Here is a 22,172-nt window from a genome sequence, read left to right on the forward strand (position 1 = left end):
CAGCAGGTTCCGGTCCACATGAAAATGGCGCTGGATTTCGGTCTGCGAACGAGCTTAGTTTTAGTCTGTGTGGGAGCGGCGCATGCACCGTCCCACACAGACGGCGTACCCTTCAGAGAATGGAACGGCTCCCGTTCGCATTCTCTATGGGGATGTATGTGCCGTATTCCATCTCTGTATGTGTCGTTAATCGACACATACAGATGAAAAAAAATGGCAGCCCCCATAGAGAAGTAAAAGTAAGAACAAAGTAAAAAGTCGAACACAAAAACACAAATAAATAAAATTTATGTTATATTAAAAGCAATATGATGAAAAAGAAATAAATTTCATTACACCTTCCCTTTAAAACAAGAGCATGACATAGTGGAAAATATACATAGTCAAACACATTGTTTGGCTCAAAAATTCTCACCTCCTTATCCAAATCAGGAAAACGTTTCTGCAGCTTTCTTACGCTGGCTTCTTGTTTTTCATATTCATCATCAGAACCAGAACTGTCATCTAAAACAAACTGCAAGAAGAAAGAAACCAAAGTAATTTATACACTAGCAACTCTAAATTCGACACTCATTTCAATCATATGCAAAAGGTAGATGGCAAGGATTAAAGGGAACTTGCCATGTAGAAAATGCAGTCTGATTTGCAAGCAGCAGGTTATAAAGCAGAAGGAGCTGAGCAGATTGATAGAGTTGGGTGGGTAAATATTTAGTATTACCAATTTTATTAGTTAAAATCCCTGCTCATTCTGGAATTAGGGTTCCAGTAGGCAGTACTACTGAGTAAATGACAGTTCTCCGTATGCATGATCATACATTAAAAGCTGTCAATCACTTACACCTCTTGCACACGTCTGAGTCCAGGATGTGAAAAATAGTCCGACCGCGGTACAGTTGAACGGGACTTCTGCCATCATAGACATTTATGATGCTAGGAGTCTCTGCCTCCTCACGGAACTGCTGTTTCGTACTGAACAAAATGATACAGTATGGAGCAGCAGTTCCGTGGAGAGGCAGAGACTCCTAGCATCATAAATGTCTATGATGGCAGAAGTCCCGTTCACCTGTACTACGGTCGGACCGGAAAATCCGGCTGGCACATGGACCGTTTTTCACGGCCCAAACTCGGTCGTGTGCAAGGTGTTAGTAGTACCACCCACTGTACTCCTAAGCCCAGAAAGTTATACTGTATCTTCTCCCACCAAACTATATATCAATCTGCTCTGCTCCAACATGCTGCCTGAAGATCAGACTGCATGTCCTACATGAGATTCCCTTTAAAAGGAACTAAAAAAACTATCAAATGTGAAAACAAATGGCTAACACAAAATAAAATTTCTCGTCAAATATCATGACCGGTTTTGTATTAAAGTAGAGAAGATGCAGGTGGTTATTACAAGAATAAAACAGTCCTAAGATATTACTAATGGTTTATTATGGTCTGTATATTGTGTCACTAATCTTACTACATCATTTCAAGAATACTGTAGACTGGAATTAGCTTATGGACTGAAATAAAACTGAAAACTGCTGTGCATGCAAGCAATCACGTACGTACATGTGATTACCTATCTAGAATTGGAATGTATACAATATCAAATGGTCACATTGGAATCTCCAATACTGCAGTATTTTGGCACTGCCCCATACCCCTTGAAAAGGCTATGGCTCTAGTTAGAGCAAGGCAGCAGCAACCCAGCCTGCTCCAAATGGCTTGGGAACCGTGTGCCAGCAAATGTGATCTGAACACATCACGGTTGGCTCAGGAGACTACGTTAACGGTCAGTGGCCCTGATTAGTTAGCTACACGTTAGAGACCAACTTACTATTGCTGCGGGCAGAGAAGCCGCTAGAGCCTGCTAGAAAGGGATTTAGAGCTGTGGTATGAGACAGTATATCTGCAGTCAGTGTTTTAGAATGGTGTGGTTTCTTTAAAACTGGGCTAGTTATCTCTACAACAGGACCTGCAAAGATGTAGGGCTTGCGTTAAACACTTCACATTACATCATTCATTATAACCATCTTGTGATCGACTACTACTTACAGAGTCAGATTTTTTTTTCTTCACAATTTGTCTTTCATTCCCATCTTGCTGTTTAGACTTTCCTTTGGGACTGTCTTCCATCTTCCTTTTTCGAGTGGAAGCTTAAAAACAACAATTAGAGAACTACATGCCCACTGCAAAAGGAGTATACTATGACAACCGTTATGTAAAACCTGGGGACCGAGCCCAAAATTGTTGCTTGTAATATTAGTGAAGTTAGGTTTTCAAGACAACAGATACAAGTGAAGTGAGGAACTGAGCAAACTTTTTTTTTTGTAATTGTACCAAGGAAACCAGTCATAACATACCAAGAATATAAAGACATGTCAAATCAACTCTTTTCTAACAAGGGATTTTTCATGTGACAAGATAATGATGCAGATAGAAGAAAATGCTGAGCTACATATTGTGATCTGAGGGTAAATTCTTTCATTGCTTTGATCAGCAACTCAACTTCAGGACATACCCGGGGCAGAATATTGCAACAGCTAATGAAAAAAACATATTTACCCATTAATTTGCTAAGGGTTAATCACAGACTAGTAGGCAGTAGAAAATAGAGGTCAATTCGACAATATATAAATAAAAATTAAAAACACACGAGCAATCTGGAATGTTCCTATCTGAACACCCTTCAGCTAGAATTAGAACATTAGTTATAAATATTTGCTAATTTTCTGTGTTTATATTCAATTGAGAACCCTGTGATACAGTATAGTATTTATGATGCAAATGATCTAAAAGCAGATGTTAAACAAGGTCTCCGCACCTCACACAAACAAAACAGTACCTGAAGTTAAATCACTTGCTATTAAACGGAAACATGCCTACTCCTGTTCAAAACCTTTTAAAATGTGGGCAACAGCTGCGAGATGAAATGGCAAAGAGCCCCAAAGGTCTGTGTGTGGAGACTCGCTTGTTGGCATACAAGCACTGGGAGTAACATTTATATAAACATCTGGAGTCAATGGGGGTGGGGGATATATTAAAAAGGTTTATGCCAGCTTCCTGGTGTACAAGAGTCACAAATCGTGCGCACGCCACTGTTCTGTTGAAGTTCGGGACTTTTTTCACCACACTCTGAAATTGGTGAGAAAAGGGGACAGGACCTCCGATGGAACGACCGTTTTACCATAAGCAGGAACAGATTTGCATTCCTGTCACATGGACAGCCAAAGATGGACCAAATTTATTAAGAGGTGTATATTCCCCCTATTATTCTGTGTAGTGATGTAATCTGGAAGTTAAAGGATTAAATATATTTTCACACAGGCAGAGAATGGTGCAGCAGAGAACCGCGTCATACTGCAATAAACAGAAGCAAAACCGCAAGTACAACGTTTTTGTATCCTTCTTTGCATGTGGTTTTTAATGCTTAGATTTTCCCATTGTTGTCCATAGGGGAAACTACAGCAAGCTGGCATCTAAAGGGCGTGTTGCAGTAAAAACAGTACTCACCATAAAATACTTTTCTGGTCCAGTTCATTGGGGACACAGACCGTAGGGGTACATGCGGTTGCAACGAGGAGGCTTGACACTAAAATAAAAAAGGGTCTCCTCCTACAGGATATATCCTGCCCACAGACACGGAGCTATTCAGTCTGTCCGCAAGCAGTAGGAGAAGCAGATAGAAGGTAAGATAATGATGTCAAACACTAGAGGGGAATCACTCAAACTCACAACCTTGAACAAAAAAAGGAAAGAAACCTTGAAAGTATGGGTGGGAGCGGTATCCCCCAATGAACTGGACAAGAAAAAGGATTTTATGGGGAGTGCTCAAAAAAAAAAAAAAAAAAAAAATTTTCTCGTTTGTTACATTAGTAGATCCAGACAGTGGTACGTCCTAGACCGGTCACTAGGGGTAGGAATAGCAACATAAAACATGGTCAGCTATTTGACAGATGCCTGCAAGACCAGGGAAGTGTCTGCAGAAGCAAAAGGTGTGCACCTGGTAGAACTTGACAAAAGGTGTGAAAGACAACCACGTGGCAGCCTTGCACAATTGAAGGGCAGAGGCCTGATGGCACATAGCCCAGGAAGCCCCAACCGTTCTGGTAGAGTGGGCCATGATCCGGAAAGGGGGAACCTTTACCCAGAACTTGATAAGCCTCGCTAACATTCATTATAATCCGAGCAATGGTGGCCTTGGAGGGCGCCAAACCCTTCCTGGGACCCTCCAGCAGGATGAATAGGGATTCCGACCACCGGAAGGAAGCAGCGATAGCAAGGTAAGTCCACAGGGCGCAGACAACCTCCAGGTTGTGGAGCCAACATTCCCTTGGATGACTCGGAGAAGGACAAAAAGACGGCAATACAACATCCTCATTCATGTGGAAGGCCAAAACAACGAAAGCAAAAAAAATAAAAAAAAAGGAAGCCCCTTGAGCACCTCCGTGTCTTGGTGAAGAGTCAGAAAAGGAGAATCGCCAACTCTGAGACCCTCTGAATGGAGGTCACTGCAACCATAAAAAACACCTTCCAGCACAGGAAACAAATCTCTCTTGCAAGGCTTCAAAAGGAGTCGATTGTAAGAGATCCAAGACCAAATTCAGATCCCAAGAGGGGATCAGAGGATGATAAGCGGGGACCGCATGAGCCACCCCCTGCAAAAAAGTCTTAACGTCAGCGTTAGGCGCCAATGAGCAACTGAAAAAGATGCAAATAGCAGACACCTGTTCCTCCAGGGTGTTTAGTGCCAAATCGAGATCTCTTTGCAAAAAAAGGGGAGAATTCTGAACAAAGAAAAAAATGCAGGGGGGGGCTGCGATCCTCACACTAACAAAGGTGGGCCTATGTACTACGGTAAATGTGGGCTGAAGAAGGCTTCCTAGCCTTAGGCCTGATTTACACGAGCGTGTGCGTTTTGCGCGCGCAAAAAACGCAGCATTTTGCGCGCGCAAAAGGCACTTGACAGCTCCGTGTGTCATCCGTGTATGATGCGCGGCTGCGTGATTTTCCCGCAGCCGCCATCATAGAGATGAGGCTAGTCGACGTCCGTCACTGTCCAGGGTGCTGAAAGAGCTAACTGATCGGCAGTAACTCTTTCAGCACCCCCGACAGTGAATTCCGATCAAAATACACACCAATCTGTGAATAAAAAAAAGACGTTCATACTTACCATGAACTTCCTGCTTCCTCCAGTCCGGTCTCCCGGCCGTTGCCTTGGTGACGCGTCCCTCTCTTGTCATCCGGCCCCACCTCCCAGGATGACGCGGCAGTCCAAGTGACCGCTGCAGCCTGTGATTGGCTGCAGCTGTCACTTGGACTGCATTGTCATCCCGGGAGGTCAGACTGGAGGAAGAACCCGGGAGTTATCGGTAAGTCAGAATTTCTGTTTTTTTTTTACACATACATGTATATTGTGATCGGAAGTCACTGTCCATGGTGCTGAACCAGTTTAACTCTTTCAGCACCGTGGACAGTGACTGTCTCCCGACGTCGCGTACCGGAAAATTTTTTGCCGGGTTCGGTCAAAACGAGTTCCGCCGAACCCGGTGAAGTTCGGTGCGCTCATCTCTAATTTGACACTCCGTTTGGATGTTTGTAAACAGAAAAGCACGTGGTGCTTTTCTGTTTACATTCATCCTTTTGACAGCTCTTGCGCGAATCACGCAGTTCGCACGGAAGTGCTTCCGTGCGGCATGCGTGGTTTTCACGCACCCATTGACTTCAATGGGTGCGTGATGCGCGAAAAACGCACGATTATAGAACGTCGTGAGTTTTACGCAACGCACTGGCGCTACGCAAAATTCACGCATCGTCTGCACTGCCCCATAGAGTAATATAGGTGCGTACGACACGCGTGAAAAGCACGCGCGTATATTACGCTCGTGTAAATGAGGCCTAAGTATAGTGAGGAAAATGCTCTCCGTAAAGCCACGAGCCCTCCGAACAGCAGCATCAACAGCTACACTTAAAAGATGCAACCTTAAATTCTGGTGGAAGAGATGTGCCTGAGAGAGAAGGTTGGGACGGAGAGGTAAGGGCCATCGGCCAACAGGGACACTAGGTCCTCGTACCAACAGCAGCACTGCCAATACGGGGCTACCAGAATGGCCAGAATCCCTTCTGCCCTGAGCCGCAGCGGGAGAGACAGAAAGACTTACCAGAAACTGAAGTTTGATCATGGCGCCACCAGAGCGTCCACAGTGAAGGCCTCAGGTTCCCGGACTCTGGAGATAAAGCAGGAGACATGTCAATTTACGTACGCGTGTGGAACTGCACAAAGGGAATGGTCTCGATTGAGGCCGCGATGGTCCCAAAAACTCACATGCAGGAGGAGTGAAGTTGGCAAAGCCGTTCGTAATGAACGGATCCCGTCCTGAAGAATCAAAAGACACTGGAGAAAAGAAAACCTTCGCCAAGCAAGTGTCGAAGGCGACCATCAAGAACATTATCTGCTGTGACAGAGACAGGCAAGACTGAGTCGAACTGATCAGATTGTCCAGAGTGATCCGGAGAGCAATCTCGTTGTGCTCCCTGATAGACTTGATATGAATGTCATCCAAGTAAGGGGTGACCGACACCCCCCTGATGCGAAGGAGTGCCATTAGGACACAGAAAAAGACTTGGAGCCGTGGCCAGGCGGAATGGAAGGGCCACGAACTGGTAATGTCTGGACAGTACCGCAAAGCGCAGGTGCACATTGCAGATCGAGACGTGCAAACACGTGTCCTTGATGTTCACAGAAGGAAGAAATTCCCCCTGGTCCATGGATGCAATGATAGTCCAAAGATATTCCATCCGAAAAGGACGTACCCGAACGTGCACACGGACACGCTTGTGGTCGAGGATGGGCCGAACTGAACAGTCCTTTCTGGGGGGACGACAAAAAGGTTTGAATAGAAACCCCGGAACCTTTAGCTCAGGGGCACAACAACTATTACCCCTTGAAGAGTGAATTGCCCAAAAGGAAAAAAAAACACGGTCATTCTGAAAGGTGACTGCGAAAAAGCAGACTGAAAGAAACGCTCTGATCGTAAGCTGGCAATTTAGATTTTGTATCCAGAGGATACCACCTCCTGAACCCAGGTGTCCAAAATGTGAGAGCCAGACGTCCTTGAAGAACAGAAGCCCAGCCTGAGGCGAATCTGGCAGAAGTGGCCTCGCAGTCTCCAGCCTTCACCAACAGGGGGTTAGTAAGAGTTACCCAGCTCTCCATCTCCCAGATGCACTGACCAGCATGAGCACCCCCACAGTGTTCCCTCCTTTACGGAGGGGACACAGGTGGAGGAGTTAGTAGAGGTGCTCCTTAGGCTGGTGGGTGACCGAAGCGGGTGCTCTTGTCCCACTAGTCTTCATAAGCAGGTTGGACAGCGGTACATTTGCATACGACACTGTGCGCCTGCCAAAAGGGGAACACAGAAAGACAAAAGTCAAACCTGTGCCCCTAGTAGTTCTTCTAAAACAAAGTAAAATAAAAAGAAAAAATTTGTGAGAGACTCAGCTTAGTGTCATAGGAAGCAAAGACGCTCAGTGTCTGTGGGCAGGGTATATCCTGTAGGACGGGCCACTTTTAGTGTCAAGCCTCCTAGCGGCAACAGCATATACCAATGGTCTGTGTCCCACAATGTAACAAAAAAAGCAGCATGCCCTGAAGACGGACCCAGTTTAACCGCATAGCGTGAATGGGATTTAATAAAAGTCCCATTTACTACAGTGTAATATCTGCCTGTTTCGGTAAATTACCATAGTACAAAAGTTGTGCGACAGTGCCATGGGTGAACACATCCTTAAATGTGGTCACCTCTGAAATCTTTAATAAACTTGTCCATCAGTGTGATTGTGCAACTTCCTAAATACATTTAATTGAAAAATATTTTTTTCTTTTTGATTAATAGTTGCTTTGTATACTTTATCCGTATAAATCCTGTATCAGTCAGGTCAGTGGCACGGACTGGTTCAGTTTCAGCAAGTACTGCGTATCTGACACAAAGTATCGAGCGGTTATAGATCACCTCTAAGTTCATATCTTAGATGTGATAGATTACAGGTGGATACAACATCACAGACACGCGGACCTAACGGATTCAGGTCTTCGCGTACAATACAGCTGCTATGTATACAGAATACAAAGCGGCTGTATTTCAAAGTAAAAATAATTTTTATTAAAATGTATTTAGGAAATTGCACCAATCACACTGATGCACAATTTTATTTAAAGAAAAAAAAAAAATACTATTTCAAAAGGTGTATATATAGCCTTTAAGAAACAGAACAGAGTGCGGATATGCAATGAATGCCACAGGTGGACTTAAAAGTAATTTTTTAATTTTCAAAGTCATTGCTTAAATGGGAGAATAACCTTGCAATATGGTGCTGCCCTGTGCATGAGGCCTTAGGCCCCATGCACACGACCGTGTTTTTGCGTCCGCAATTCCCCCGCAAATCCACGGGAGAATTGCGGACCCATTCATTTCTATGGGCCCATACACACTATCCGTGTTTTCACGGGTCTCCGCATGTCCGCAAATCCGTGCCGCAGAAACTCAGGACATGTCTTATTACGGGCCGCAAATTCGATGCGGACATGCCAATAGAAGTCAATGGGCCCGTGGAAATTGCGGATACACCTCCGTGTGTCATCCGCAGTTTGCGGATATGTTGCTAGGCGACGACCGGGAATGAGTTCTGTCGTCATCCTGATTTAGCTAGGCTTTTTTTTTTTTCATCCGCATTTTGCGGATTACATACGGATGAACTGCGGATGACATTTCACGGAACACGGTCCTGGAATTTGCGGACCAGAAAAACACTACGGTCGTGTGCATGAGGCCTTACAGACCTAATCCTGCTCACAGCTAAGAGGTGGTTATGATTGTACAATGTGTAGCCAATCCTTTGGGATTCAATACATAAGGGCCCTTTTACACCGGCCAATTATCGGGCAAGCTAGCTTTCACAGAACCCTCGTTCATCGGCTGATTATATCATTTTAAATGCCAAAAATATCAGCCGATAGAAATTTATGGGGACGAGCGATGGTAGTAACGAGCCCTCGTTCCCATACATCGTTCCTTGTGAAATGAGCACCGATCAACAAGCTGTAAGGCCTGATCGGATACGCTGCGTAAAAAAAAAAAAAAAAATCACAGCGTATCCAGCCTGGAACTAGCAGCACCATCCATCCTCCATCGTGGTGCTGTTTTTCGGCTGTGATTGGCTGCAGAGGTCGCAGGAGATGAAACGTCATCCCAGGAAGAAGGAAAGTGTTCTGGGTAAGTATGCTATTTTTTTTCCGGAATTGCGATTTTTGCGGTGTAATCTCTGCGATTCCGCTGCAAAAGTCACAACATGAGCTTTCTGTTGCAGGTTTTGCAAAACTCGCAGCAGAAAAACAAAGAAAACGAAGCATAAATTGAAATGTTGCGGATTTAAATTCCGAACTGCAGGTAAATTTATTAAAGTTTACGCTGCGGTTTTGTTTCCGCAGCATGGGCATGCGATTTACTAAATCTCATCCACTTTGCGGCTACTGTAAATGTTGCGGAATTTCCGCACAGAATTCCGTTGCGGAAATTCTGCAGCGTTTACGCTACATGGGAACCTGGCCTAAGAGTACGTTTAGCAGCAACACAAATCAGTCTCCTGGCCTGATATTTTGCAACAACGTACCAATGAAGGTGAAAGTCTGGATTCCAAGCCAATTCGCTTAGGGGGGATTCCTAGACTGGATACAATTGTATGAAGTTTGCAGAGCTTTCATCATCAGGATGTAATCAAGGATGTTTCCATTCAATGACAGTAAAGTCATCTTGGAAATGTTGAGGAATTAAAACATAATGGGGCACATTTACTAAAACGGTACTCTGGTATGTAATTATATTGGAGGGAAAACTTGTGTAAATCGAATCACACAGAGATAAAGAAGAGGGGTTTGATCAGTCTACTGTTTTTCTTTAACCCCTGCACAAAATAATGATCGCATGGGCACAAAGTCTCGGCGGTGATTGACAGCCTGGTTCCTAAAGTAACGTCCAGAATAAGAGAAACCTCTTATCCCAGCCGGTAACCCCCTTAGACACCTAGTCAATAGCGACCGCAGAATCTAGAGAGACTAAGGCCTCATGCACACGACCGTATTTTTTCCCACCCGTAAATACTGGCGGAAATACGGGTCCGGTGTCACACGTATTCGACCCGTTTTGCACCAGTATTTACGAACCCGTGCCCGTAAATATGGGTCCGGTGTCACCCGTATTTACAGGCAAGTTTTTGGCGGCAAAATAGCACTGCACTAATCGGCAGTCCCTTCTCTCTATCAGTGCAGGATAGAGAGAAGGGACAGCCTTTTCTGTAATAAAAGTTAAAGAAATTCATACTTACCCGGCCGTTGTCTTGGTGACGCGTCCCTCTCTTCACCTCCAGCCCGACATCCCTGGATGACGCGGCAGTCCATGTGACCGCTGCAGCCTGTGATTGACCTGTGATTGGCTGCAGCGGTCACATGGCCTGAAACGTCATCCAGGACGTCGGGCCGGATGTCGAGAGGGACGCGTCACCAAGGCAACGGGCGGGATACCGGACTGGAGGAAGCAGGAAGTTCTCGGTAAGTATGAACGTCTTTTATTTTTTACAGGTTTATTCTGATCGGTAGTCACTGTCCAGGGTGCTGAAAGAGTTACTGCCGATCAGTTAACTCTTTCAGCTCCCTGGACAGTGACTATTTACTGACGTCGCTTAGCAACGCTGCCGTAATGACGGGTGCACACATGTAGCCACCCGTCATTACGAGAGCTCCATAGACTTCTATGGACTGTCCGTGCCGTTATTACGGCCTGAAATAGGACATGTTCTATCTTTTTCAACGGCACGGGCACCTTCCCGTGAGAAAACGGGAAGGCACCCGTCGCCAATAGAAGTCTATGAGCCCGTTATTACGGGTCGTAATTACGACCCGTAATAACGGGAGTTTTTACGGTCGTGTGCATGAGGCCTAACATAGGGAAAGGGCTTCCTCTGTCTGCCCATTGGTGAAACGCGATCACAGGGTGCCGATGAGTTCACCATGCCAAACAGGCCTAACTGTCCGGGATCCAATTCTAGTTTTGGTTTAAGGAAAAAAAATAAAAAATGCATGCAAAATCTGCACTGTGTGAATAAAGCCTAATAGTGTTTTACTGACAAGAAAACTATGTATTCCAAAATAATTATACAAGCGATCAAACGATCATGGCCTTCAATCCCCTAGTGTGGCCAATAAAAAAAAATTAAACCATATTTTGTTTGTTTAAGAGTACCAAACTTTTCAGGTGACTTTAGGATAAACTGTTGTGTGTGTAGATTAGGAATAATACTATTTTTGGCCATTATGTGACTTGTATTCTGCATTATTTTGCAGTTTTCCCCTCTGCAGGCTGTAATTTGCAGTTATTTCTGAGCTGGTTGGTGAAGCCCAAGGGATATCATGTCTTCTATACACTGCACACAAGAGTAGAATCCTACTCGCCTACCTTTATCTGGGTATGTGCACACTCAGCAGATTAGCTGAGGATTTTCCGCAACGGATTTCATTGCGGAAAATCTGCAGCGTTTTACAATAGCAGCAAAGTGGATAAGAATGGAACAATTCTCATCTACACGCTACGGGAAAAAAAAAAAAAAAAAAAAATCAGCTGAGAAAATTTTCATAAATTGACCTGTGGTGCGGTTTATTAATCCGCAGCATGTCAATTCACGCTGCAGAATCGATGCACCTTTGTTGCATGTTTTCCCTATTGAATTCAATGGGGAGGTAATCGCAACAAATAGCAAATGTTGCGACTTTTGCAGTGGGAAAGCTGTGACTCCGCAGTAAAAAAATAAATCCCAAGTCAGAAAAAAAAAAAAAAAACCTCTTTTAAATTACCCCCGAGCATGGTCATTGTGTTGCAACCCTCTGTTCTCAGTGTAGCCCCGGCCTCCTGGGAGGACATTTCATCCAATGTCCGCATCATCACAGGAGGCTAGGCTGCACAGAAAAAGTGAGGGACGAGTCGCTATGACATCTGGTATTTACTTTTTTCAGAAGAGATATATAGTCTGAAAATCTGCACCACAATTTGGTGCAGTTTTGAGGACAGAATTCCCTGTGGGTTCTGGGTCAGATACGTGGTGTAAAAGTACTCAGCATATCTGCCCTCTGAAAACATACCCTCTATCACATATGCAGTGTAGCTGTGAATCCAGAACTAGGGTAAGATATAACTAACTAAGGGTGCGTTCACATATCAGTTGCATCAGCATCGGTTTGTCTCTCAAGTGATTACAACCGATACAAAAACGTATGTTGTCATCAGTTTTTATCATCCATTTTTAACGTCAGTTTTACCACAGTGGTCCAACAAAAAGGTAGTCTAGGGTCTGAAAATGTGCCGCTTTTTTTTTTTTTTTAGAGTGGTGCATAGCTCGTGATAGATTGGATACATAATAGATTAGATACTTGTTGTGTACCATGTCTGTGCTCGTCCCCATAAATTACTGATGATCGCAAACGAGGACCAATCAACTAGCTGTCCCACCCCCCCCCCCCCAAACCCCCATGTAGATAGTGCCACAGTAGCTGTGGCCGGGGATTCCCTCCAGGAGGAGACCCTAACACCACGGTCCACTTATGGTCAGTGACGTCAGGGGCTCCTCCTGGAGCACAATCCCCGCCAAATGTATGACCTAGCGGTAACTCCTGACGTCACTGTCCATATATGGATAGTAGAGTCAGAGGCTCCTCCTGGAGGGAATCCCCGGCCACAGCTACTGTGGCACTATCTACATGGGGGGCGGGGGGGGGGGGGGGGGGTGGGACAGCTCGTTGATCGGTGCTCGTTTGCTCCTTTCACAAGGAGCTATCATCAGTAATTTATGGGGACGAGCACTTGTTGCTCCAATCGCACGTCCCTGTACATTTCTAACATGTCAGCAGCGCATCTCAATGTTTACACAGATGTGCGGTCGACAATGATAATATTTTAGGCTGCGTGAACTATACAAGCAGCTGGTGAACAAGCGTTTGCTCATTCATTGGCTGATCGTTGCCCTGCTTACAGAGGGCAATTAATCGGGAACAAGCATTTTGTCAACGCTAGTTTGCCCGATGATTGGCCGGTGTAAAAGGGGCCTAAAATAGTTATTCCTTAACGTCAAGCTTAGCCAACAATAAACAGCAATTCTTAGGGTCAGTTCACACAGAGTTTGACACGTTGACACGGAAAACGCACCAAAAATGCCTCCCATTGATTTCAATGGGAGGCTGAGGAGTTTTTTTCCCCGCGAGCGGAAAAAGAAGCAACATGCCCTATCTTCGGGCGTTTACGTCTCTGACCTCCCATTGACATCAATGGGGAGGCAGAGAAAGCGGATTTCGATGTGGTTTTCTGCGCCGCGGGCGACAAACGCGTGAAAATTGGCGTGCAGACGGACATAGAAAAATCTGACTCAAAATTCCAGACAGAATTTCAAGGCAGACTTTCTGCCTGCCTGCAAAAAAAAAAAAAAATATGTGAACCCAGCCTTAATCAGTCCCAATATTTTCTATTATTATTATTATAAGTAATAATCCTGGTGGTGAGAGTGCCTTCTGAGAGACGTCACCCATTGTTTGCGTATATATAATTATAAAGGTTACTATTACCACAAGGTGCTGGTAAAATGTACTTATGCTTTTAATTATTACATGGTTTACATTCCTTAGACACCCACCCACATGGTTTGCTGCTGCGGCTAGTAACCCTACCCTGCACAGGGTGAATATAACCAACCTAAAACTTCTCCCAAAAAAAAAAAAAAAAAAAAAAAGGGGAATTTATGGACGGCTTTCTTAAAAAGCTATTACTTCTTCCCTTTTCAGGATGATTTTGTCAATTGAAACACCAAACCGGTTGCTAATTTTAAGACTGCATTTTAAAAACCATTGCTTTTTCCAATTCCATCATGTCAGTATAAACACCATAAGTAATCTGTACCGAAATAAAAAAGGGATAATTTTTGGACCACTTTTTTTTTTTTTTTTTTTAACCCCTTTAGAACGGAGCCTGTTTTGGCCTTGAGGTCGAAGCAGATTTATTCCAAATCGGACAAGTTAACTTATGTAGTAATAACTTGGGAATGCTTTTACCAATCCAAGTGATTCTGAAATAGTAAAAAAATTTGGTCGATAAATTCAATGTGTAAAAAACACCAACATTTTTCTATTAAGTGTATCTGCTTGTAAGACACAGTAATAACACAAAATAGTTACTATTTCATATATCACATACGTCTACTTTATGTTTGCATCATTTACTGAACATCCTCTTATTTTTCCAGGACATTACAAGGCTTAGAACGTTAGCAGCAATTTCTCATTGTCAAGAGAATTTCAAACGCCCATTTTTTCAGGGACCACTTCAGTTATGAAGTGACTTTGAGGGCCTTATATATTAGAAAGTCCCCATAAAAATCACCCCATTTTGAGAACTGCACCCCTCAAAGTATCCAAAACAGCAGTAACATTCAGAAAGTGTTTTAACCCATAGGCGTTTCTCAGGAGCAAGTTAGAGGTGAAATTTACAAAAGATCATATTTTTTTTTTGCCAACATGCATTTGTAATACAGTTTTTTCTGTAACACAGAAGGTTGCAGAAGAAATGCAACGAATATATAATTGCCCAGATTGTGCAGTTTTTATAAATATCCCACATGTGGCTCTAGTGTGTTAATGAACCGAAACACAGGCCTCAGAAGCAAAGGAGCACCTAGTGGATTTTGGGGCCTCCTTTTTTTAAAATATATTTTAGGCACCATGTCAGTTTTGAAAAGATCTTGTGGGGCCAAAACAGTAAAAAACAAAAACAAAACAAGAGTGACCACATTTTGGAAACTACACCCCTCATTGAATTTATCTAGGGGTATAGTTAGCATTTTGACCCCACAGTTGTTTTGCTAAATGTATTTGAATTAGTCTGTCAAGATGAAAATCTACTTTTTTTCCTGGAAAAACGTAGACATTTCATTTTCACAAGGAATAAAGGAGAAATAACACCCAGCATTTATAAAGCAATTTCTCCCAAGTACAGCAATACCCCATATGTTGTCATGAATTGCGTTTTGGACACACGGCAGAGCTCAGATGGGAAGAAACTCCATTTGGCTTTTGGTGCTCAAATTTTTGCTGTAATGGTTTTTAGGTACCAAAGCAGTGGAAACACCTGAAAAGTGACTACATTTGGAAAATTATACCACTCAATGAAATCTAGGGTTAGCATTTTGACTCCACAGGTTTTTTTTGCTAAATTTGATTTAGGCCATGAAAAAAAAAAATTTTTTTCTAATAAAAACGTAGAATTTTCTCATTTCCACAAAGCAAAAAAGGTGAAAAAGCTACCTAAAATTTGTGAAGGAATGCCTCCAGAATATGGCAATACCCCATACGTGGTCGTAAACGGCTCTTTGGACACACGGCAGGGCTCAGAAGGGAATGAACACCATTTGGCTTTCGGAGCTCAAAGTTTGCTGGCATGGTTTTCAGGTGCAATGTTGCATTAGAAAGCCCCTAAGTGGCCAAAACAGTGGAAACCCCCCAAAAGTGATTGCATTTGGGAAACTACACCCTCAAGTATTCTATCCATTACAGCAATACCCCATATGCGGCAATAAACTGCTATTTGGACCCACAGTAGAGCTCAGAAGAGAAGCAGCATTTGGATTTTGGAGAGCTGATTTTGCTGGATAGTTTTCAGTGCCGTGTCGATTTGCAATGAACTGGAGGGACCAAGACCGTGGAAACCCCCCAAAAGTGACCCCATTTTGGAAACTACAACCCTCACAGATTTTATCTAGGGGTATAGTTAGCATTTTGACCACACAGTTGTTTTGCTAAATGTATTTGAATTAGTTTGTGAAGATGAACATTTTTAATTTTTACATTTTCACAAGGAATAAAGGAGAAATAACACCCCAGCATTGGTAAAGCAATTTCTCCCAATTACAGCAATACCCCATGTGGTCATAAACTGCTGTTTGGACCCACAGCAGGGCTTAGAAGGGAAGGAGCACTATTTGGCTTTTGGAGCCGAAATGGTTTTCGGGTGCCATGTCGCATTTGCAAAGCCTCTGAGGGACCAAAACGGTGGAAACTCCCAAGAGTGACCCCAAGGTAAAAAAAAGTGTTATATGGTTTTGTTTTGTTTTTAGAACATAAAAAATCCCCAAAAAAAGTATTAAAAAGGTGGGTTTTATTTTTAACATTTTTTCCCTAAATCAATGTTAAAAAAACAAAACATATAAAAGTTAACATATAACTGGTATCGCCACGTCCAGAAAAGTCAGAACTACAACCATATAGTGCTGTTGAACCCGCTCGGCGAAAGCCGTGAAAAAAAATATATATTTAAGACATGCAAATTGCTGTTTTTTGGTCACCTTAGCGCTCAAAAAAAAAAAAAAAATAAAAAAAAAGTGATCAAAGTTACATATACCCCAAAATGGTATTGATGAAAACTACAGCTTGCCCTGCAAAATTGAAGCCCTCACATCGCTATATTGATGGAAAAATTATGGTTCTCAGAATACGGCGACAAAAGATTTTAATTTAGCAAATAGCTTTATTTTTTAAAAGTGGTAAAACCTAAAACAAAAAAGTATCAATTTGGTATCGCCGTAATCGCATCAACCTGTAGAATAAGGTGAATATGTAGTTTTTACCACCTAATGGATGCAGTAAAAGCAAAAAAACTCCCCAAAAAAAAAGAAAAGCCCTTATACAGCTATATAGGACGGAAAGATAACAATTATAGCTTTTGGAAGGTGGGGAGGAAAAAAGTGAAAATCCGAAAAATGGCTGACGGAAGGGGTTAAAGGGGATTTCCGGCACTTAAATAGGCAATCCTTAGGATAGGTCAGCAATGTTTAATTGGTGGGCGTCCAAGTACCAGACCCTCCACAGATCACCACAATGAAAGGGCTGCGACGATTCCGCAGACACTGCAGTCCCTCTATTACTTACACAAACACACCAGATTGTCCATACAGGTGGTTGTGTGTTACTGCAGCTCAGTTTCAGGACCATTACTCATGTGTCAGAAAACAATTAGGGGCTGCGGGTGCTCCACTGTGCTGATCAGCAGGTATTCTGGGGCTCTGCCCCCAACAATCAAAAATTGGTGGCCTACTCTAAGGTTATGCCATCAATGTTTCATTTCCGGACAACCCTTTTAAATATGAACCTTTTGACCATGTACGACTATTCTAAAAAGGAAAGAATGTTTCTCATAATAAGAAGTCTTGTCTGATGCACTAAAACATACCTCTCTCATCAAACTGATCTACACCAGCAGCAACAGCATCCTCCAAAGTGTCAGTGGCTTCAATAAGCTAAAATTGTGGAGAAAAAAAAAAAAAAAAAGATTAGTTTATATTACGACTTGTTTTTTTTATATGCTTTTAACAAAAATAAATTCTGAAACATGTAATACATTTTAGCACAGTCAATGAAAGTTGTAAAAAGAGGGGGAAAAGCATTTAGTTAAACTGCAGTCAATCATATCAATAACTTTCAAATCAATTGCTAATGAATAATGGGTTGCAGAGGGCTACATTACGGGTCTCATATTATGCATGACTAACTGTGTTCCAGCACCCTTGTAAGTAAACTATCAGATTCCCTCGGACAGCAGTTCTGCCACATTAACCTAGGCACCTAACAAGCTGATAGAGTGCAATGTTCTACTGAGAAGTATACAAGTATCCTGCTATTCGCAGATGTTTAGTACTTCTTGCAAGTCATCATGGGTTTGTTGTGCTGTCACACTAGTTGGATCCAGAGGTTAGAAGGTTAAAGGAAAGAATGAGAACCACAAAACTGACAGGCACAAAAAAAAAAAAAAAAAAAAACACTGCTTCAAAATTCCTTCAGCTTTTTAAAATGCAAGCCTTTGATGCTTTTGACACTTTTTGGGGGAGTTTTTTTCTTTTATTCAGCAAATGCAAAAAAAACACAAAAAAAAAGCGCAAATTTTATCTACTTCATATTGATGTCATTGAATAGAGGGTTAGGGACAAAAAACGCTCCAGGATAGATAGGGTATGACCCTATTTTTTCGCTAGCAGTTCAGAACTGCCCAGGACAAAAAAAAAAACAACAACCTTCATTGATTTCTTTGGGAAGGGAGATTGAGAGTTTTATTTTTTTGCGAGTTCCAACATAGCTTCCGCGTCAAAGTTAGCGGCTGATTTAAGCCAAGTAAAGCGTTGCAGGGCTATACAATTAACTGTTGCTCTAGCAGCAAAGCAGGCAGACTCCACGGAGGCTTCACAGTGAAACTTAAAGGGGATAGTGGAGAAAATGCAAAGCAAGTAGTGCCATATATTCCTTTGGTGTTCCTGTGAAAGTGCCCTGTTGTAGCGGTCTAGTCCAGACAGAGTAAGCTTTGCCTTACTAACCCAGGAAGAAGCAAAGGCCAGGCACAGAGTAGATTTGACTGCAACCATGGCTGACAAATAGCAAGTCCAGCTTCTTGTCTAAGGAAACGCTAAGGAATGCTGCGTCCGACAAGGGGAGTGTGGTATTTTTGGAAAGGCATGTCACAGGCGGGTCCCTCTAAATTGGAAAGACTGCTTTTTTTCCCCCAATTCCCCTAAAAAAAAAAAAAAAAAAAAAAAAGGAAACAGCCTCTGTCTTTTTGGAAATGGATAGGAGCCAGTCGGGGAGTTTCCATTCCTCAAATTCCCCATGATTAGGGAAGACTACGGGCTGACATCTATGGTGGTGAAAGGATACCTTCTACCAAATAGGAGAGGAGGAATCATCTTTAACATGTAGAGGGTCCTGTACAGTATGGATCACATCGCTTAGTATCCCGCTGTAACTCAGAACCCGAGTCAGAGGACTCCTCTGAGGAGGCGGACTAAACCATAAAGGAGGGGACCTCACCAGTGGTTGTTCTAACTGAATAGTTCAATAGATACAGAGGCTGAACAGGACCTGTCTGAAAATCTTTCTATGGGGTCTATCCCTTGGGACAAAATACATCCTCTTAGGAGAATCTGCAGAGGGACCAGCTTTAGCAGGTTGCTGGGTTGTCAGACGCTCTAAGGCCCTGTTCACACTGAATTTTTGTGCCGCGAGAACCGGCAAAAGACGGCCGAAATTGCCTCCTATCGATTTCAATAGGAGATGGAGTTGTTTTTACCGCTAGCAAAAGAAAAAAAAAAAAAAAGAACGACATGCCCTTATCTTGAGGCGTTTTCCGCCTCAAAAACCCCATTGAGATCAATGGGAGACTGATATAGACACTTTTTTTACCCGTTTTTCGGCAAAAAATACTCGCGGTTATTCCATCTGTTGGTTGAAAAAAATAGATTAAAAAGAAAGCAAAAAAACAAAAAACACAGCTCATTTTAGGCAATAGGCTGCTGAGGAAGACCAGTCCTCTGATGTGTCCATATCGATGAGACATGCACCTTCATTTCAGCCCCCCGAGACAAGGCAGAGGCTCCAGAAGGGGGGAGAGCAGTGCCAACTTACTGATGGAAAAAACCTCTCCAGAGATTGGCACAAGAGATGGGGCAGAGGTTCATACCAACTGTCCGACATCTTCGGTTGCACACAGGGTCACCCAGTCCTTAACCTCACACAGATAGTGGGTTTACCGGTATATTGATTTTTTTTTTTTTTTTTTTTTTTATAGGTGACCTGCTAGGGAAAGGAGGGGGGGGGGGGGATACAGAGAAGCAGCTTGCCTGGTTTCCTGGCACTCACAGGGAAGTGCGACTAGTGTGGCAGCCAAATGTTAACAACCCTGATGTAGAAGGCAAGAGGAAGACCAAGAGTCTGACCAGTTACCTGTAGAGGAAAAAGAAAAAACGAAAATATTTTTTATTTCTTTTTTAAATGCAGTAGACCTGATAAGTAGGTCTTGTCCGCGTCCTGCAGATCTTAGACTAAAACGGATTAGCCTATGTGTACCTCAGAGGGGGTACACACCATTTCTCTAGAGAAATGCTTCTCAAACCATGAGGTGGCGTTACTGTTGAGGCGCTAACCAGTTGTTGGTGAGGCATATTTGACAAATTAAATAATCACTTGCTGCAACAGGTCTTTTACTGGCTGCATCACGGATTCATTTTGTGCTTATTGTAATGTTAGCGTTCAGGAGACAAATCAAAACATTTTTATTATTGACGCCAAGTTCTGGATCATGAGGACCCTGCTTTAGGACAAGTTCTCTATGTTTCTAAGCCCCCTATTAGAACAAACTGAAGTACCCTCAATGCTACAATCATACACTTTGGTACATTGTTTTCGACCTCATCAACGAACACACAGGTCCATCAAGACCAACCTATAATCCTACCGTGTTGATCGAGAGGATGGCAAATAGACTGATGCTGCCGTTTCGTTTTTCTTGCCCTCATCAGTACAGAGCAGGGTACTGGTAACCTGAATGAGATGCCTTAGACACGGCTCAAGGGAGGTGCTAGGTCTCATTTAACCCCTTAACGCACCATGACGTAACTATGTCAAGGTGAGCAGTAAGTTCGCGCACCTTGACGTACAGTAACGTCAGTGCTTTGACAGTTAACCGCCGCGCGGCGCTACACCGCAGCGGCGGTTAACTGTGCAGGGTGTCAGCCCTGCTCTCCCCGTTGCCGATCAGCAGCCTGTCGCCGGCTGATATCGGCAGTTAACCCCTTAATTGCGGCTCTCGATTTTGAACGCCACAATTAAGGTCTTTAGCGCCGATCGGCAGCCCCCATGTGAAATCACGGGGGCTGGCGATGGTACCCATGGCAACCGGACGCCAGACAATGGTTTCCGGGTTGCCATGTACAGAAGCCCTATGAGGACCACCCCGAAAAATAAAAGAATGTTCAAAAAACGACGCAAACATAAAGTAGACATATGGGAAATATAAAGTAGCAAGTATTTTGTGTGGTATTACTATCTGTTTTACAAGTAAATACATTAAAATTTAGAAAAATGCTAATTTTTGCTAATTTTCTCTAAATCTTGGCGTTTCTTACAAATAAATATTGAATTTAACGACGACATTTTTTCAGTATCATAAAGTACAACATGTCACGAGAAAACAATCCCAGAATCGCTTGGATAGGTAAAAGCATTCTGGAGTTATTACCACATAAAGTGACACATGTCAGATTTGCAAAAATGGGGCTGGTCCTGAAGGCCAAAACAGGCTTAGACACTAAGGGGTTAAGAGACCCAGCGGGGGTGTGGAAACTTATTTACAGGCAATGCTCCTGCGTCTAAGGCATCTCATTCAGCTAACTTTCTGTACTCATGAAGGCCAAGAAACTCCAAACAGTGCTGTCTACAGATAGGTCGCTTTTCTATTTTGGAGGAGTCTCTGGTTTGGCTAATATAAGCCATTTTGCATTACAGGTATATGGAACAGGAACAAAATTTCTGCCAAAAATTTGCCACTTATGAACATATCCTAAAAAGGTACCGCAGCTGCAGAATATGGAAAGGAGTTCACACAGTAAGCCTACTGTAGATTAGTGCATGCTCTGCACAAATAGTTGAATGGTGACTAATTTTAAACAAACTTTGCATAAACCAATAGTACATTGAATAAAAAAAAAAAAAAAAAAACTTGTAATATATCTTAGAGAAAAAGGTCTTTCTCCACTTATTCCCCCCTCCCAACTGCTCACTCCTTTATTAGACGGATTTAACAGTAAAGACGACAGACTGTTAAATTCACTGAAGGATCAGGTTACATGCTGCCCATAGAAGTCTATGGAGAGAGTGAGAGAAAGACACACAGACGCTGATGTAGCTTCTGTTAAGTGTTCTATCTCAACCCAGCTCCGGATTCACAGCTACACTGCTGTATAAATGTTTTTCATGTTGCGGCTGTTTGAGGGCGTTCTACAAAGAGCAGGATTTTCTCTTTTCCAAGTGTGCTGTGTACAGAAGACATGAAAGCAGTTGGGCTCCACCAACTAGCTCAGGAAAAACTTAGAAGTAGAGAATCACATTAAGAAAACAGTTGCAGCCCACAAAACTGCTACCAACTCAATGCCTTACAGATTTCTTACTTTCCTCTGGATCAATAGGGATAAAACAAAGTTCAGAGGTTCATCCACCCCCACCCCACAAAAATAAAACTATTATAAAATCGGGCTATTGAAGACATTTTCGATAGACATTA

General features: G+C 43.0%; 1 protein-coding gene across 3 annotated transcripts in view; it reads right to left on the reverse strand.

Moving 5' to 3' along the window:
- The window catches only part of SMARCAD1 (SNF2 related chromatin remodeling ATPase with DExD box 1), a 102,131-nt gene that overhangs the window by 61,676 nt on the left and 18,283 nt on the right, over positions 1 to 22,172 (reverse strand). For all 3 annotated transcript variants that reach the window (XM_075860659.1, XM_075860660.1, XM_075860661.1), the window contains exons 5-7: positions 17,301 to 17,367; positions 2,044 to 2,144; positions 416 to 514 (exon numbers count right to left, since the gene is read on the reverse strand). In XM_075860659.1, coding sequence (XP_075716774.1) covers positions 416 to 514; positions 2,044 to 2,144; positions 17,301 to 17,367 — 267 coding nt within the window. The remainder of the gene's footprint in view (positions 1 to 415; positions 515 to 2,043; positions 2,145 to 17,300; positions 17,368 to 22,172) is intronic.

This window comes from Rhinoderma darwinii, chromosome 1 (assembly GCF_050947455.1).
Source record: "Rhinoderma darwinii isolate aRhiDar2 chromosome 1, aRhiDar2.hap1, whole genome shotgun sequence".
Lineage (NCBI taxonomy): Eukaryota > Metazoa > Chordata > Amphibia > Anura > Rhinodermatidae > Rhinoderma > Rhinoderma darwinii.